Source organism: Rhinopithecus bieti, unplaced genomic scaffold (genome assembly GCF_001698545.2).
Source record: "Rhinopithecus bieti isolate Rb0 unplaced genomic scaffold, ASM169854v2 scaffold_41913, whole genome shotgun sequence".
Classification (NCBI taxonomy): domain Eukaryota; kingdom Metazoa; phylum Chordata; class Mammalia; order Primates; family Cercopithecidae; genus Rhinopithecus; species Rhinopithecus bieti.
In genome coordinates, this window is record NW_016818964.1 from 3895809 (window position 1) to 3914410 (window position 18602).

The 18602-nt window shown below is 48.8% G+C and overlaps 1 protein-coding gene across 4 annotated transcripts in view; it reads right to left on the reverse strand.

Annotated features, from left to right (window-relative positions):
- The window catches only part of CLMN (calmin), a 136037-nt gene that overhangs the window by 25284 nt on the left and 92151 nt on the right, over nt 1–18602 (reverse strand). For all 4 annotated transcript variants that reach the window (XM_017857972.1, XM_017857970.1, XM_017857974.1 and 1 more), the window contains exons 2-4: nt 9680–9741; nt 3364–3459; nt 1329–1412 (exon numbers count right to left, since the gene is read on the reverse strand). In XM_017857972.1, coding sequence (XP_017713461.1) covers nt 1329–1412; nt 3364–3459; nt 9680–9741 — 242 coding nt within the window. The remainder of the gene's footprint in view (nt 1–1328; nt 1413–3363; nt 3460–9679; nt 9742–18602) is intronic.

Sequence of the window (18602 nt, forward strand, 5' to 3'; positions counted from 1 at the left end):
TTACTGAGCACATTCCAGTCCAAGGGAACCAAAGCTGCTAGTCAGCTTGATCACCCCCACCTTCCCTTTCACCTGGGGGAAGCCCAAATGGCAAGTGACAGCTGTGGCCCTCTAAGCTGAGGTTTCAAAGTCAGGAGACAGAGCTGCCTCGTAGGGATGCCACAAACACCATGGTGCACCATCCCAACAGGGGAAGGGCAGGGCTGAGCAGGGAGCCGCTGGCTCTTGGGAGCGCCATTTAGAGAACAAAACCCTCCTGAGGTGCCTAGTTCCCTCAGAGAACTGGGCTGAGGGAAGGTAGTGATTGCAGGCGGTACAAGGTCCCAAAGAGCAGATATTTCCAAAGACCATGGCTTGGGTGCCCAGCCGCCATTTTGTTTTTCGTAGTGAATAAAAAAGTTAACAGCCAGACTTCAGTTAAGAGCTTCAGGGACAATGTTTTCCTCCTCTTGTTCCTCCTAACTCAGCTGGTTTTGCCAGACTGAAAACAAGCCGAAGAACTGGTTTATGGAAATATTCCCTCTCCCTCCTCGGCTGGGAGAAGGTGGTATCACACCTAGTTATCACATGTCGGGTGATAACTCAGGGGCCTGCTGAGTGATAAGGGCCATCCCGAGAATGGAGAGTGCTTTTCACAGGTCAGTTCCTTTAGTGTTCACAATATGCCCATTTTAGAGATGAGGAAGCGCAGGTTTAGAGAAGTTGAATAACTTGCAAGTCCCAGACCTGGTCCTGTGGGGTAGCCCATCTCTGACATGGGCATAATAACTGTGCTCTGAGGCGCGATGAAACGTCCTCCCTGCTGAGCCGCCCCTACCCATGTGTGAAGAACGTGGAGAAGAGTTCCAGGCACAGAAAAAGTTCATCAGAGTCTAGAAAGTTACATCAAGATAGGGAGAATTTTATACTTTTTTTCCCCCTGGCTCATTTAGCCCCCCTCTTCCCCTTTTTCTCCCATATTCTGTTCCAAGAGAAAGCTTTACCCTCGGACATGCTTGCCATACTCTTATTCAAGGGAATGAAGGAGAAAACGTGAACTAAGTTATAAATATCTGAGAGCTAGTCAGCTGCTCTGCCTTTCCACGACTGAACGTCCATCAGAGTTTTAATCCTGATGGCTGTCAAGTGGGTGGGCACGGAGTCAGGGACTATGTTCCCAACGGAGGGGTCATCTGAGTGATTTCTGTGAAATTTAAGCTTAGTTTAATCTGACCATTTTAGATCAGTCTCCGTCTCACACTTCTCTTGCGACCAGCACTGAACTTCAAATGACATCCTTTTCCTAACAGGACAAGCTTGTGTTAGCAGGATGTGCTTCAAATACTTACATTGCTATCTTCCAAAAACTTAAGTGCTTTCGCTATGTTGTTCAACCGAAAAATGCGATGTGATGAGGATTTGTATTCGTGCAGCTATAAAACAGAACAGAACAAAACAAGCACATTAAACCCACGCAGGCACTTCACAATGCCCAGCGGTGCTGCTGGGTGTGCTTTGCTTTCTTCACGTGAAAAAGTTAGGGGCTCACAACTAAAACCCACCTGTAATGCATCCAAACTCACACAGGTGCCTCTCAGGACATACAAATGTGACATCAGAGAGCTCTCAAAGGTCGGCCTTATTTACAGTACTTGGGATTTAACTCACTGAAGTTGGTGAGTTGGGGGGAACCGAAGTGGGTCAACAAGGGACAAATTTGTCAATTTTTTCTCTGGGACCCAGCTCCTGGCTTGTTAGATTCCTCCCTTCTCCTGAGACCCTCCGTAACATGTTCCCTTTGCTGAACTGCTGCTTGTGTTAGGACAGGGAGCACTAGCTGCCAGCATCACTGCTCAGCTGCTAAATCATCCAGCCAAGGTCCTCCCCAGTGGCGGCAGATGTTTCTGTTTTCTAGCCAAGAGTTTTGTGGACAGTTATCCCAGGTCGAAAGAGAGAAAGAGGCAGAGAGATGTCTGCGGAAGCTAAAACTCTGACAACATTAGCTCTGCATACCAGGAATGCCATCACAGCCAACTCACCCTGAACTGAACCGCATCGATGCTCCTCCAGGTTGGGGGAAGACTGTATTACAAGGCAAACCAGTGGGTCAGTTCTACCAGGTGTGAAGTGCCAGGCCACGCTCATGGGGAAGTGGAGGACTGTTCTTGGCTGGGCTCCAGAATCAAAGACTCCCTGTGGAGGCCCACCAAGGACACAGTAGCTGGTGACCAGGGCTCCGGCAATAAAGTGGGGAGCCTGCGTTGCTGGGAGCATAAACAAGGGACTAGAAGGTACTTTTTCAGGAAGTCCTTTGGGGACCCTCCTCATGGCGAGACCCTCTAAGAAACCAAATACCGTTGAGAATTCATCACATAATATTGCATAGCCCTCTGCGGGCGCTGCTAATAGGTATCTTGTGTTTTGCCACTGGGAAAGCAAAGGTGGGAGGGTTAAGAGGTCTGATAAGATACCAGCTACATTATATCTGAGAAGAGAAGCAGGGACTCTTGACTTTAGACCTACAGTTAAGGATAGACCCAGGACATTCTGTGCTGGCTGAGCTGTGGTTTGGTAGAGTCGTGACCCCATTGCTGCACCTTTGTGTTAGGTACAATGGGTTGCCAAGGCCAAATCAAACACTGGACTCTGGAACAGGCTTTCTCAACCCTGACACTTCTACCATTCTGGGCTGGATCAGTTTGCCCCCTCATGGAACATTTCATCATGTCTGGGAGCTTGTTAGCTGTCACACATGGGGGTGATACTGTTATTTAGCAGTTAGATACTAAATGTCCTGTAATGCACAGGACATCTTCCCACAACAAGAAACTATCTGAACCAAATGTCAACAGTGCCAAGGCTGAGAAACTCTGCTGTCTGTGAAGAGAACAAGGGCCAATCTGCACACAGCAGACAGATGCAACATGGAGAAGTCTGGCTAATGTCCAAAGTGGAATGAACGTCAAGACCAGTTGGCTCAACTTCAATCATACTTAAAAGAACGTTCTAGAAGCCAGCAGTTCTAGTTTTAGCCTTAGGGTGGTTGATAAAAGGCCTTTTTCTTCCAATTTTTCCAATTCTTAGCGATCATTCTAGTTTACATAATGGCTGGCTGGCTAAATTTTAATTGTTTAGTTCTAAACTTAAGCCTTAACAGACTCACCGAAAATACTAGGCATTTATTTTCTAAAATACATTGACTTAAAAAAAAAAGTACTAGTTCATTCCACATGATTATATGGCTCGTAGGCACTAATGAAAAAAAGTCACCGCTTCAGAGTTTCTTAGTATAGGGTATGTCCAGGTATTTGTGTTGAAAAGAAAACCTCAACAGCGTTTTCCTTTGCATTTTCTTTCTTTCTGACCCTGCTGTAACATACGTACCAGATTCCGCCCAGACAGGACTTCTAACAAAGCCATTAGGATTTTGCCATCTTGTATATCGATGAATAAATCTTTAACTTCTAGAGGTGGGTTGCACTTTGAAAGAGAAGGGAAGAAAGTAGCCAATTAGCAACCTGTGTAATCCACAAAGCTATTTTCAGAGATGCAGCTTTCTGCTCAAGAGAAAACTTCCAAACATCCAGCTGTGTTTACAGGTAGAAATGCCCATCCAAGGAGGTAGCAGGCCCATCCCCCTGCAGGTGATACCCAGGCAGCAGTGCACAGCCACTTGGCAGGAAGGCTGCAGAGAAGATTCACCAACAGGGGACTGATCAAACAAGTGACCCTTGGGGGCCCTTCAAACCGAAGATCTCAGATCCCAAGTTTAGATCACATCCACATGCTTAAGGGCAGAAAGAAATGGCATATCTTGACTATATCCTTCTGTAGAATAAACAATTCTATGAGGGGTTATGTGAAATTACCTAGTGCAAGCCCTTCATTTTATTTTATTTATTCTTTTTTTTTTTTTTTTTTTTTGAGACAGAGTCACGCTGTGTCACCCAGGCTTAGGAGTGCAGTGGCACAATTTCGGCTCACTGCAACCTCCGCCTCCCGGGTTCAAGTGATTCTCCTGCCTCAGCCTCCCGAGGAGCTGGGATTACAGGCACCTGCCACCATGCCCAGCTAATTTTTGTAGTTTTAGTAGAGACGGGGTTTCACTGTGTTGGCCAGGCTGGTCTCCAACTCCTGACCTCAGGTGATCCGCCCACCTCGGCCTCCCAAAGTGCTGGGATTACAGGCATGAGCCACTGCGCCTGGCCGCCCTTCACTTTAGACTGGGGAAACTGAGGTTCAAAAAGGATGAGTGATAGTCGCAGCATTTGGTCAAGCTAGCTGTTCGGTATTGTCCTGTTTCCTGTATCCGGCCACAAGGGCCGAACGCTAGCGTACCCTAGATCTACAAGGCAATGACAAGACCCTGGGCCAGTTACTCTCCAGGCTTCAGTCCGGTGTCAGCAGCATCTCCAAGACCGCTTTAGTCTTCAAAAGTGTGCCCTCCTGAGGTGCCCGTCATTGCTTCACCAAGATTTAGACCAAATTTGGAGGTGGTGGGACCCTTACCAGAGGAAGCCAGGAAAAGGGGCTGGTGTGTGAGAACTGGCTAGGAGGGCGGGCAGCTGGCAGGACGCAGCTGACCTGCTGAATGGCTTGATGGTTGGGTGAAGGGAAGGATCCTTTCCTCACCTCACGTGTGTAGGCTCACTAGGAACTCAAAGGTTCAGAGGTCGATTTACATGTCCATGTGTATGTGTATTTATATGTTTAGGTACAAAAGCAATTCAAGCTCATTATTACACATCAAACTTATTAAAGTTGTACCAAAAAAAAAAAAAAAAAAAAAGCTGCATACTCCTCCTCTATTCCTCCACAAAATCCAACTTCCTGAGATAAATCAACATTGCACCTCTCACATGAGCCAATGAGAAGCAAGGCCGTTAGACACACCTGAGTTCAAAGCCAAGTTCTACCTTGACAGCAACTTGGCCTTGGGCATGTTCTTTAACCTCCCTGGGGCTAACCTGACCTTGCACACTTGCACAAAGACAGTGTACTTGTCTGCAATGTCAGGTGAGGAATCTGACCCTCGTCAGAGGGCTGGGCTGGAATGCAATGAGATCATGCAGGTAGGGAGCCTGGCACAGCACCCACCTGCCCAGCCCAGGACCACCTGCTGACTGCTAAGTGGCTTGCTGCCTGCAGAGCCTTGGATGCCCTCCTCAGGAAGACATTTCATTCAGAAGGCGTATGCCTTGTGGCCATCAGTGGAAGGGAGACGTCCTCAGTTGGCGGCCCCTTCGTAGTGAATGGCTCTTGAAACACCTTCTCTCTGCCCCACTCGCTCACTTTCTGGGTTCCCTGGGTCAGTAAACAGAAGCCCCAGCCTCCGTTCCCATAGACTACTTCCTTCTCGCTAAGGGAAAACGCAATTCCCTAAACAGGATCTGGAGTGTGGAGGGGGGCCTGGGAAGGAAAACAGACAGAAGCCCCCTGGGCTTTCCTCTCTGGGCCTAGACCTGGAAGGGGGTCTGCTGTCCAGGTGGTATCCACTAGGAGCTTGGCTGGACATGGCTGAAAGAACTGGCTGGAACTTGTGGGTTAGATGCTCCAGTGCGAGGATTTGCAAACTCTGTTCCCTGGAACCTTAGACTTCAGCAGAGCAGCTTTAGGATACCCTATGGGAGAGAGGGGGGTGGAGGAGGCAGCTGATCCCACTGCACCCGCTTTAATCAGAGAGGCTCAGCTCCTACTGGCCTGTACAGTCAGCCCTCAGTATCTATACGGGATCGGTTCCAGGACTTCCCTCGGGTACCAACATCTGCAGATGCTCAAGTCCCTGATATATAATAGTGAATATTTGTATATAATCTATGCACATCCTCCCATATACTTAAAATCATCTCTAGATTACTTGTAATACCTAATTCAGTGTAAATGTGATGTAAATAGTTGTTATACTCTATTGTTTAGGGAGTAATGACAAGAAGCAACTCTGTACATATGCAGTACAGATGCAGTTTTTTTTTCTGAATATTTTTTATCTGCTGTTGGTTGAACCCACAGATGTGGAACCCCAGAGGAGGAAGGGTGACTGCGTTTACGGTTCTAGGTAACGCTTTGCTTGAAGAAAGATTTCTACTGTCTAAACAAGCTTGATAATAACTCCTCTTAATCGCAACAGAATCTCTGGGAGCAGGGTCCAGAAACTTGCATTTTTCTTCTTCTTCTAGAATCTTCTTCCTCTTCTTTTTTTTCTTTTTTGAGATGATATCTTGCTCTGTGGCCCAGGCTGGAGTGCAGTGGCGTGATCACAGTTCACTGCAGTCTCAAACCCTCAGCTCAAGTGATCCTCCCATCCCAGCCTCTTAAATAGTTGGAACTACAGGCATGTGCCATCATGTCCGGTTAATTTTTAAAACTCTTTGTAGAGATGGAGTCTCTCTGTGTTGCCCAGCCTGGTCTCCAATTCCTGGGCTCATGTGATATCCTCCTGCCTTGGCCTCCCAAAGGGCCGGGATTACAGGCATGAGCCACCATGCCCAGCCAAAACCTGATTCTTAACAAGCTCCCACCCCAGCATGAATTCCCTGTTTACCTTTTTGTACTGGGGGCTTTGGCAAGGTTAGAGCAGCTGGTCTGGGTGCTCTCTCTGCTCCTGGGTACAGGGAAGGCTGGGCATTCACATGGGAGACAGGATTAATGGGGCGTGGAGCTCCTGAGGCCAATGGGAGGGTGGTATCCATAACCAGCCAGAGACCCAGGGGCAGGAAACAGTGGAACTGTGGCCCAGCCACCCTTTCCCTGTGGGAAAGCCTCCTTCCCGTGGCAGCCATGGAGGGCCTGTGTTTCATTTTTTATGGAGGAAGGTGGCATTTTCTTACCCTTTATACGAGTCCCTTTACCCCCAGTTAGTCAAAATACAGGGCAATTCCACCCGCAGGTGCATAGAAAAAGGCTTCGCTTCAAGGGCAACAGCGACTTTGAACCAAAAGGCAAATTATTTTCTTTGCAAACTGCTGCAGCTCCTTGGGCACATTCCACCCTGAGCATGACGGGATCAGGTTACTGAGGCTCTTACGGAAATGTTATTCCTGTTAATGCGAGGCAGAAAATGCGAGACCCAAACAAAATACCCCCTGATAAATGGACTAACAAAATTTCCAGTTACCAGCCCTGGCCGTAGCCAAGCCTTACTTCTGAGTTAAACCTGAAGAATAATTTCCATTGACAGTTCCTGTAAGAGCCTCAGCAGCAGCAGCAAACAAGGCCTTGGCCAGAGTCCATCCTGTGAGATGGCAGGGGGAGAAATTGAACCGGCGCCAGGGAAAACACTTCTTGGGCCCCAAACGCTCCGTGGGCTTCATGAGATCGGTATGGCCGAATAAACAGCACCCCCAGGGCTTTCTTCATGATCTAACTCCTTCAGTAAATTAAGGAATTTTTCCAGAAGCCAGAGACTCAGTAAATATTTCTGACAGCCTTCAAATTGCAGTTAAGCCCAATTCACCGAGGAGTTCCTGGGTTTCCTTTACATGAAAGGTTGTTCTTGAAAGTCTCAAGGTTGGAAACATGGCTGTTAATTTTGCCCTGTTTATTAGACATCAGTTTCAGGCGCTATCTGATTTATCTTCAGAGTGGGCGCTACCCACCTGCCCTGAGACAGGGGCAGGAACTTGGCCAGGGAGAAAATCCTTGATATGATAAATGCGAACAGAGGTTCATTTGGGGCGGTGAGTGGGTGCGGGGATATTCGCCACATGATCCTCTGTACTTTTCTGTATTTATTTATTTTAATTTTAAAAAAAGAAAGAAAGAAATATTCCATGGCTCTAGCGTGTCCCCCAGCAGGAATTTCCAGCTACCCTGACACACATCAGGCATTAATTTAAGAGCTCAGTGATCTCAGGTTTGGGGACCAGTTTTCCTTTTTTTCCCCCCAAAAATAACACTTCACTTCAGGAGCATTGCCGAAAATGTGCCAATAATCAAAACAACTGGCAGATGATTCATAAGCTTCATGTGCGACACAATCTTTCACCTGTAGAGTTCAGGATGCTCCAGGTGAAGTGGTGGCACTGCGTCACACGTTCTACACGTGGGGAGTAGAGGTGTGGGTGGCCGAAAGCCTGCTTGGGCAACATCCTAGACCTAAAGGTAAACTATGGGAATTAGAATTGTGGTCAATAGCTCCACTTCCTAAAAGCCACATTTATTTTCTCTGCTTTCTAATCATTTCAGTGATTTCCTCTGAGAACCTTTCTTTTGTGTTAACCATAAGGGCAGTCAATAGTTACTCCCGAACCTTTTGTTTTGTTTTGTTTTTTGAGACAGGATCTCGCTGTGCCGCCCAGGCTGGAGTGCAGTGGTGCGATCTCGGCTCACTGCAAACTCCACCTCCTGGGTTCAAGCGATTCTCCAGTCTCAGCCTCCCCAGTAGCTGGGACTATGGACATGTGCCACCATCCCCAGCTAATTTTTGTATTTTTAGTAGAGAGGAGGTTTCACCATGCTGGCCAGGCTGGTCTCAAACTCCTGAACTCAAGTGATCCACCTGCCTCGGCCTCCCAAAGCACTGGGGTTACAGGCACAAGCCAATGCACCTGGCCTCTCTTGAACCTTTTAAGAGGAGGAGAGAGAAGATACACCTACAAACACGAAAGTGGGGTGCTCCTAGTTTTAAACAGAATTGAGACTACTTGCTGGGTATAGCTGGAAAACCACATAGTGGTGCTTAAGGAGAAAGAGGTGAAGTGAGTAGATAAAAATCAACTTCCTAAAAAAGAGAAAAATCAGCTCTCCTCTCCCAGCCCCAGGCCCACAGTCTTGAGGTCCATCCAACCAGGATGGCTGAGATTTCTGCCCGCTCCCATCCCCCTTCTCACCCAGGACTCTTCATCCCTTCCCATCACTGCCTCTCCTCTGTGGCTCTTCCTTTAGTCTCTTTCAAGGGGGGAGCTGATTCAGCTGCTTTTGTTTTACGGAGTGTGCATGAGATGCTTGCAGACAAAATGCAACTCAAAACAGCCAGGTCAAAGAATGCAAGAAAACAAACAGACAGAGGAAGAGAAGAGCCACTACGCCGAATACAGAGGAGAAGCCACAGAAAGCCCAGGAAAGCCACGTTATGTTTCCGTGCCTGTTTCCTCCTTCTGATAGGAGAGCGTAATTCGAATCGTCGTGAGGATGACAGGAGACATGGCACATGTATGGCACTAGGCAGGATGCCTGATGCAGAGTGATGTACATCAAAAAAGCCAGGCAATATTATTATTACTATTATTATTATTAAATAGCAACATGATGTGACTTTAGAAGGAAATCTAGCTTTGTCCAAAGATAATCAGAGTTCTTGCAAAAATCAATCCAAATACCTACAAATGGCTCTTGGCTCTTCACAGAGCCCGGTTCTGGCAATCGAGATGCGCTCCTGTGTTTCAGGCCCAACGACACCTGATTTTCAGGTGCTGGTGTGTTCAATAATGTATGTCTTCCACCACCTGCTCAGATTCCTACTTAAAGACAGACCCTCTCTTTCCTTCCCGTGACAAGACTGATGATCCCAGGAGGGCAGACTGTCTCAGCCATCTCTTCCCAATCCTGAGCTTCGTAACCGGCAGGGGGAGACACTCATAAACGTTTAAATGAATGAATGACAAAAAGAGCACAGGTCACCAGCTCCCGCTCCACTCTCCGGAGCTGTAAATTCAGTTACAGATGAATCAATCACTTAGCAAACACCCAAGTGCCCCATTACCTTTTCTAGATGTAGATTTATCCATCGAGTAAAGGTCCTCTTCTGCACATTTTCCCTCTCAACTGAAAACAAAGCAACACCGTTAGCTGGGAGAAAAAGAAATACATGCAAAATCACACCTTCCCCTTCCCAAGGGGAGATTCTAGGTGGAGGGCAGATAGAACCCCAGGGTGTCCCATGTAAGAACAGAGTCCTTTCTGGAAGGGGTTGGCAAGGCCTTACGTGGCACCCAGAACCCATGGTCCCCAGCCCAACCCCTGAGCATCTATGTAAACCCATAGATTCAGACACACAGAACAAAACGTTCTCTGCAACCCAATTCAAACACTGAGACATCTGACAGTTCGAGCTAAGAAGCACTGGTGAAAAAACTACAAATCAACCCCACAAGAGGCTGTAATGGAACTGCATAGCCACCCAGTGGCAGTGATGGGCATGAGGAGATGGGAGAGCACAGTCAGGGTCGAGGTGGAGTAGAGTCAATAATTAGGAATTGGATAGGGGGCTCTGGAATGTGCCACAGTCTGGTGAAAGGGATTGGACAGCCCAAGATCAGACTCTGAGCCCTGCCATCTCCCAGCTTTGTGTGCCCGGGCCAGACCCCGACCCTCATGTCTGATCTGCACACTGAGGACAAGGAGCTCACTCTCCAAGCTGCTCTAAGGACACCCAGGCTCCTGCAGAGCCAGCTCCACACAGTCCCTGGCACAGGGGCTGCCAGCGGTTTTTCTTTGTAGCTATTATTTCTAGAGTCAGGGCAGACTTTGTGCCCTCCAGGAATAAAGAGTTCTGCAGACATTTGCTGCTGAGCCAAAGTGAACCAGAAGGACATAAACCAGGAACAGACTCCTTCTCCCAGGGGAGAGCATTACACAAAGAGGCTTCTTAGGAAAGACCTTTCACTGTCAAGGGCGACTGCCATCCACCGAGCACTCACTGTGTCCCAGACACTTTGTTTCCATTCATCTTTAAACCTTACAACAGGGGTCCCCAACCCACAGGCCAGGGACCAGTACTGGTTCGCGTCTGTTAGGAACTGGTCAGCACAGCAGGTGGTGAGCAGCGGGGAGCGAGCATGATGGCCCGAGCTCCGCCTCCTGTCAGATCAGCAGGGCATTAAATCTTCATAGGAGCATGAGAACATTCCCCTCACCCATGGAAACATTTTCTTCCACAAAACTGGTCCCTGGTGCCAAAAAGGCTGGAGACCACTGCCTTACAACACCCTCTGCAAAGTACAAACTAGTATTTTACAGCTGAACAGAATGCAGCTCAGAGAGGTTCCAGTGACTTGCTCAGCTGAAGAGGCAGAGCTGGGAATCCCCATCCAGGTCTGCCAGCTCCACACCAGCCAGAACCCTGGAAATGGAAGGCTTGAGTTTAGATTCCAGCTATTCCAATCACGGTGAAGGTGTCTGCAATAGTCACACAGCGATTTTTTAAAAACGTACTGAGCACTTACTATGTGGCAGGCACTGACCTAGTGTAATTTACATGGATTAACTAATTTAATCCTTACAACCATCCTCTGTGGCAGGTGCTATTACGACCTTCAGATGGGACAGTCATGCTCAGGGAGATGTAATGTGTCCAAGGTCACACAATTAATAGTAAGGTTGTCATTTCTGTTTTACACATGAAGAAACGGAGGGGCAAATAGTTAATAAACAGTCAAGGTGGAACTCTGGATTCTGTGCTTTTTCTGTTCTCTCCTGAGTTCTGTGGCCTTCGCTGTCTTGGGCCCTCGAGCACCCGGAGGGTGTTCTGAGATGGGCCCAGTGCCAGTGTCTGGGTGAGGGTGCGTGGTGGCCCGAGGCTGCAGCCTCCTCAGCTGTGAGCTGCCGGGCCTCCAGGAAACTTCCTTCAATATCCGAGCCAGACGTCTCCTCAACTACTCAGTTCTGGATTTCGAAATATTGAAAGACCATATCACATATACCTAAAACTGTTTCACATTTCTTTAGCAATAAGAAAATAAGAGCCAATTTATCTCCTGCAGGAGAGCAAAGGTTATGGTTTTCTGAAACAATGGGACTTTTTTCCTCTTGGCCTTATTATTTGGTAGAATGTAGCACCCATAAATCACGTTTCAATATTATGCCTTACAATCTTTTTAACTGAAGAACCAGCGGACAGTAATTACGCACATCACTGCTTTTCTGTTTCCTCCTTTTCTGGAAGGGAGGTCACTGGCTAGTAGGCATAAGAATTAAAGAACGAATTCTAGTAAACTGTGTTTCATGGGTGAGAGGGAAGGGAGAAGGAAAATAAGTTAATAGAAATGAGGTTGGGAGGAGACATCTGCTGAGACCAGTGAGTACCAGAGTCTTGGAGACTCCTGGAAGCTTGAAGAGTATCTGTCCCAAGCTCTATCAGAAATCCTCCAGTTTGCAATATGGATCCACCTTAATCTCTCTGATGGCTACAGTGTTTTCCATAATCTGGGTGTTCCCCCCATGGATGGACATCAAGGCTACTGCCCATTTTTCACTGTTTCGAGCAATGCAGAAACAAGCATTGTATGAGCATCCTGGTGCATGGTTCTTTGTGCACAAATAGATGAATATATTTCTTGCCCATGACAACTAAAAGTGGAACTTTTGGGTCTTAGGGGTAGGCACATTAAAAATTTTAATAGCTACTTCCAAATTGCCCTCCCACAAGGCTGTCCCAGTTTATGCTTTTACCCCCACCTGTCTTTAAACAAGTTTATGGGGACCGTAAAGTATTTACACACACATTCAAACACTCAGGCTGGTTTCTCCGTATGGCTTCAGAGAGAACAAGGTATATCCCCTAAAACAGAAGTGCATTTAGTAAAAGCCTCAGAGAACCTGGGTTAGGTTGCTAGTTTAACTGCACTCAAGGGTGTAAATGAGGAGATGGGTATCTGACAGTCTATACATAACTCATCTATCCGTCTATCCATCCATCCACCTACCCATCCATTCATCCATCCATCCATCCATCTATCCACCCATCCATTTATCCATCCATCCATCCATCCATCCATCCATCCATCCATCCATCCATCCATCCAATCATCTATTCGTCCTCCCAGCTGATATTTATGCAGTAATTACCATATTCTAGAAATTATGATAGGTTCTCTGGGCAAAACCAGAGATGAAGAATTAAGCATTCATGGAATCTGCACTCCAAAAATTCACAGCCAAATAAGTAAAAGAGAGAAAACACGGCTGTCACAAGGTGCACATGCAAGGAGCAATGGATTAGAGTGCCGAAGGCTGACAGGAACTGGAAAAGGTGACTTCAGACCCCATGAGGTTCTCCTGCAGGGCCCTAAGTGGACCTGCTGGCAGAACTGGAACAAGGCGGGGGGTGGCCAAAAGCAAAGACTCTGTTTTAACCCTGTCCTGATTCATAGCCAACCCCTCTGGGGTTGGCTTCACTTCCATTCTAGCCAAAGCCAGCAGGCTGACCTGAGCACAAATCAGCTTCAACAGCAAAGCTAACCCACAGAGGGGGACGGGGCTGACGGAAGGACCCCAGGGGACCCTGAGACAACTCCAAATAGCAGACAAGTCCCAAACTGAAGCAGAGTGTGGACACCATGTTATCCGGACCTAAAACTGGGACGCATTGCTCAATACACTGGAGAGCCTGCGAGAACTCAGGCTGCCCCAGAACATCCACTTCAGCGCCACGCACCACTGGCTGGGCGACCTTGGGCACATCTGCAATTTTCAAAACACCTTTGCCTTGGTATCCCCTCCACAGAATGAGGTTGGCCATGCCTCCCTTACAGGAATGCTATGGAGATGAAATGGTATCACCCCAGAAAGCACCCCCACAGCCGCTGCCGCAAGCAAGGCCAGTTTCCTCTACCCCAGAGTCCCCCAGCATTGCTCTGGTCACCGGCGTTTTGACTGGTGTCTGGACACGAAGGTCTGCGGCTCTTTCATGGCCTTCTCCGCTTTGGGATGCCCACCCCCCATCCTGCAGACTCTTTCTACTTCTGGCCTGCCAAGACTCCATAAACTTTATATAGTTTCCATAAATCCAACGGCCCCTTTTTTCCTATCACGTTGTAAAGGTGTAGGAAACCATTTCTCTGGAAGGGCCTGGCCTTCTCACAGTGTTTGTGAGGCCCGGTGTGGGTTTACTGGGCAAGAACAGAGTCATAAAAGTGCTGTAAAATCGCCATCCCTGGCTCTGCCTGGCTGGCCAGGGTGCCCGAGTGCTGGGTCGGGTGGAGGAACAGGAGCTGGCTAGGCCTGGACTCCAGGGGCCGAGACAGAAGGGAGGGAGACCTGGCCCTGGCTCAGCCGCACCAGCCCAAATTCCTAGGTGTGTCTTTAGCTCTGCTTTGCCATGAACGGATCACTTGAAAATGGGAGGTGGGGCATTCCTCTCTTCTCCAGGCTGTCTGTGGCTGGCTCAGGAGTTTGGAGTCACAGAGGAAGGGTTGCAGGCACTAGGAGTTAAAATGTTTATTTACAGTTGTGGCTTTTTGTCTCTATGTCCACATTTGCCCCAAATCTACTTTCTACATATTGATAATACTTCTGCTCTTTGCTGCCCAGGAGAAAGTCTTGATGGGTTTATCTGCTCATAAAAAATTATAAGCTCATTGTAAAAAATTAAAATACAGAAAAGCATAGAGAAAAATATCTAAAATTGCTTGACATTTCATTATGCCCAGAGAAAACACACACATACTCTCTCTCACACACATACACACACACACACACACACACACACAGCAAGCACATGTACTGCTGTATACAATTTAAATGTGATCAGTAAATGGCTCAGAGTTTCTCAACGTGTGGCCCACATGGGTCACTAATGTCATGAGCCTCTGGGATGACAGTTAAGATGCTAATTCCTAGACTCTAGACCTACTGCCTCACACTGGGGCTGGGGCCTGGGAATCTGCATTTAACCAGCTCTGCAGTTGATGAGGATGTACAGTTTGGAAACTTAAATCTTAGCCAGAGGAGATGATTAGCATCATTTTTTGGTCATCTTTGGGTGAGGCAGAGAATGACAATGAGCATCTCAGCCTGGCAAAAGATAAAGACCAGGCAGTCTAGAACCAGACACACAGGCTCCACCACGGACCCCAGGCTCAACAGTCACTTGAAACAATTAAGTGAGATATTGCAAGGGGAATGGCTTGTGAGCACTGGGCCAAAAAACGGTCATTTTCCTGTCCTTCTTTGTCTAAAGGGCTCTTCCTGACAACGGCCATCTCCAAATGGCTTTAGTCACTGAATTCATACAGTTGGGCAGAATCTGATTCTTATGAGAGGTGTCTTGCCTAGGCGGACAGAATTTCCACGTGGGAGCCGTATTCTTTGACGTCCATCCAGACAGGTCCATTAGGGCCAGTGTTTCCAGCTTCAGAGACGCTGCTTGGGAGAGGGGAGGGAGAAAAGGGGGCGAGCTGTGGCTTCATCTCTACATGCACTCACCCCCATGCAGGAGGCGGAGGGGTACCAGGCTCCCTGAACCTGCCACCAGGATGGGTGAGCTGCAGCACAGCGTGGGGGGCAAAAAGCCCACCTTCCCTCTGCCATCAAGCTGCTGCAGAGAAGGAGACGTTTGAATGGGTGAGCCTGCCCTGCCAACCAGGGCAGTGAAGGTCCCTCAAGGGAGGTGCTTGACAGCAGCCGCCACTTCCCACGCAATAACTTGTCTCTTCTGTGAGCCTCATTCCTGCACAGCTGCTCTCACGTGGTCCCTGTTTTACAGGTAAGGAGTCGGAGGCACAGGGAGCTTAGGAGCATGGCCGCTCAGATAAACGCCAGGATTTGAATGCATGACGGCTGAGGTGCTGCACGGAGCACCTCCCACTGCTCTGCAGCACCCTGGGGGTGTCTGCTCTTCAGCCAGGCTGGGGGGTCTCAATGCTCCAAACCCCCCTCCAGGAAGTACTCTGGCCTCCCAGCTTTCCTCACCCCATGCCCCCACACAGAACATCTCATGCAGCTTGGAATCCCTCAAGGCCTGGCTCTCAACCAGTGGTTCTCAGCCAGGGGTGACGGCTCCAGGGGACATCCCGCAATGCCTGGAGATATTTTTGATTGCCAGGACTGAGGGGAGGGGCTGCTGGCATCTAGTGGGCAGAGGCCAGGGACATTGCTCCACATCCTGCCATGCACAGGACAGCCCCAGATCACTTGATGACCCAGCTCAGAGTGGCAGCAGTGCCGGGTGGAGAGGACATCAGGGGGGCCGTGTGATCACCCCACATTGCTCCTATCTCAACCTTTCTCCCACAGAAGACAGAAAAGAGTTTTAGCAACAAGAGGGCTCTGCCAACAAGCCCCTCTGAGTGACCTTGGACAATGTCAGTTCTGTACTTGGGGCCTCAGTTTCCCCATCATAAGTGCTTAAAAGATGCAGCCATGGCTATGATTGCTCATTTTGGATAAGTTACTGGACTCCCCTGTAAAATGGAGATAATGATTCCCTCCTAGGGCTATTGAAGAGACAATGAAGCCTGTGCACGCCGGGTGCAAAAAAAGTTGTGTAGTTAACAGGCTAATCTGTTCTTCCAATTGACAGCACTTCACGGCCATGCACAGAGGCCCTGCAGATGGGCAGAGTGCCTTTTGCAGTCCTCACAGAGCCAAGCGCCTTTAGACAAGTAGACCCGGCACCTGCAGAGGCTGGGAGGAGCCAGCTGGAGGCAGAGCTTGGGGCAGCAGAGAAGGTGGTTCCCACCTGAACCCCAGGGGTTATGTGTGTGTGCCAGGGGATCACACACTAAGGACTGGGACAGCATGGTCACCTGGCAGAGAGGGACTGGCTACCCTGTGTTCTCTCTGTCACCACTGGGAGGATCATTTGACAGTGAAGGTCCCCATCCACTGTCCGGGAGGCCAGGGGAGGGAGGGTGGCAGGAGGCCTCACACTTTGCAACTTTACTCTAGTTTTGTGCAGAGGCAAGAACACCTTGGCACCCATCTGCTCCCATGCCCCAGGCGTCATTTCCCAAGAAGCCCAGCACTGCACAGCTGTCTCAGCACCAGAGGACAACCGCAGCCCCCATCGGTGGCAGGCTCTGGGGGCTTCCCTGATGCTCCCTGGACTAGAAATCTCTTGCCCAACCTTTTATATAAGTGACCTCCCGAGATGCTTTACATGCACTTGCTCATTCTTGGTCTGAGCTGACCTCTGCTCTCCGGGAAACCCCTTCTCCTCCTTGCCCAAGGATTCCTTTTCTCCATGGCTCAGATTCTTTCTAACTGCAAGGGTCCTTCTTGGCTCACATCAGCCACACAATCTCACTCCATCAGCTTGAGCGGGCCCCTGTGGATCTTTAAACCAGATGAAAAAACATCTTTCCTCTCTCGAGCCAAGTGAGGCAGCCCAGCCAACTGGCCCGCCCTCCGACCACACAATGGCGAGCCCTGCCCCACTGACGGTGTGTAGAGGAGCCAGCCCTCGGACAGCCCCTGCCTGCCCCTCTAGCCTCGGCACTGCTGACTCCCACAGCCCACTGCCACTCCTTACTCCTGGCATGGCCCAGCGCTGCTTGGTGGTTTCGCTCCTTTCCCCATCTTTCAACACCTCCCAGAAACACAACCTCATTACATGGCCTCATGCTGGTTCACTTGAGAAATAAAACTCAGAAACAAATTAAATGGCAATTTCTTTTTAAACAAGAGAGGGGCCAGGCTTCACGAATACCAGGCCAACGTCCTTCGGTTCCGACTCCTGGGGGCCACTTCCCCGTCGGCTCTGGCGGTATTAAAGTCAAGGCCTCCATGTGGTTTTTCACCAGCAGTGATTTTGCATTTAATTTCCTTTGTTTTTCCTCCCCCCATGTTTGCTCTGACCCAAGTCCCTTTTATCGAGACTTTGGTAATAAAATGCAAAACCCTCTTTGGGACCATGCGCCGAGCAGCATGCAACTACTACAGGTAAGTGGCAGGCCAAGTCTTGTAGAGGCCCTCCACCCTCCCCATTCTTGGGCTCCTCCACCACCGCTTGCCTCCATGCTGACCAGGGAGGCACAGGCGGGCATCAGGGCAGACAGTGAGTAACCTGCTAGAGCTGGCACAAACCGGTGGTCTCCCCAGTACGTGCCCACAGAGACTCAAATAAAACTGCCAAGCTCACTCTAACTGGGGACTTAAATCCAATTCTCTCACGGGTCCCAGAGGCCACCAATTAACATACCACGTCCTGCCCCACCATAACCCGCTTCTCAGCTGCTCCAAAACACATAACCCAGGGCTCCAAAGAGCTAGTCCCAATTACACACCAAATTAAGTTTAAGCTATATATATATATAGGGCTGGTGCCTGCAACTAAAATAGAAAAATAAAACCGCTCTAGTTTTGCTGTGAGTGATTCTGTCTAACCTCAGTGCTAAACCTCAGCCCACCTTGATTTATGACAGGTGACGCCAGCCAGCCATAAAAACACCAGCTTAGAAAGGGATTTTAACATTCACCCAGATGGGCAGGCCAGGGTGACAGGACCAATCCAGGCAGACTGCCCTGAAGTGCTCGGCTGAAACTGAGACAAGGATTTAAATAGTACTGAACACATCACTCACACACCCAGTTAGCAGACACTGATGACTATACTCAGGCATAAATACTAAGACACAGACCTCATGGGCTTCCTTTGCCAGGTTTGAGAAGAAGGAATGAATGCAGGGAGGGAAGGAGACAAGTAAGAAAAGGAAGGAGGAAGGAAGAGAGGGAGGGAAGGAAGGAAAGAAGCAATGGAGATAGAAAAGTGTTCGCTTTTCACATTCTATAAGGATTCAGTTTCTGGGTCCCTGACACCATGATCCCTGGAGGACTAAACTCTGTTGAGAACCACAGATTTTGGTGGTTTCTTTTAACACCAATGTTTTTGTGAAAGTATTCTGGTTTCTGAGTGGCCGGGCGCGGTGGCTCAAGCCTGTAATCCCAGCACTTTGGGAGGCCGAGAC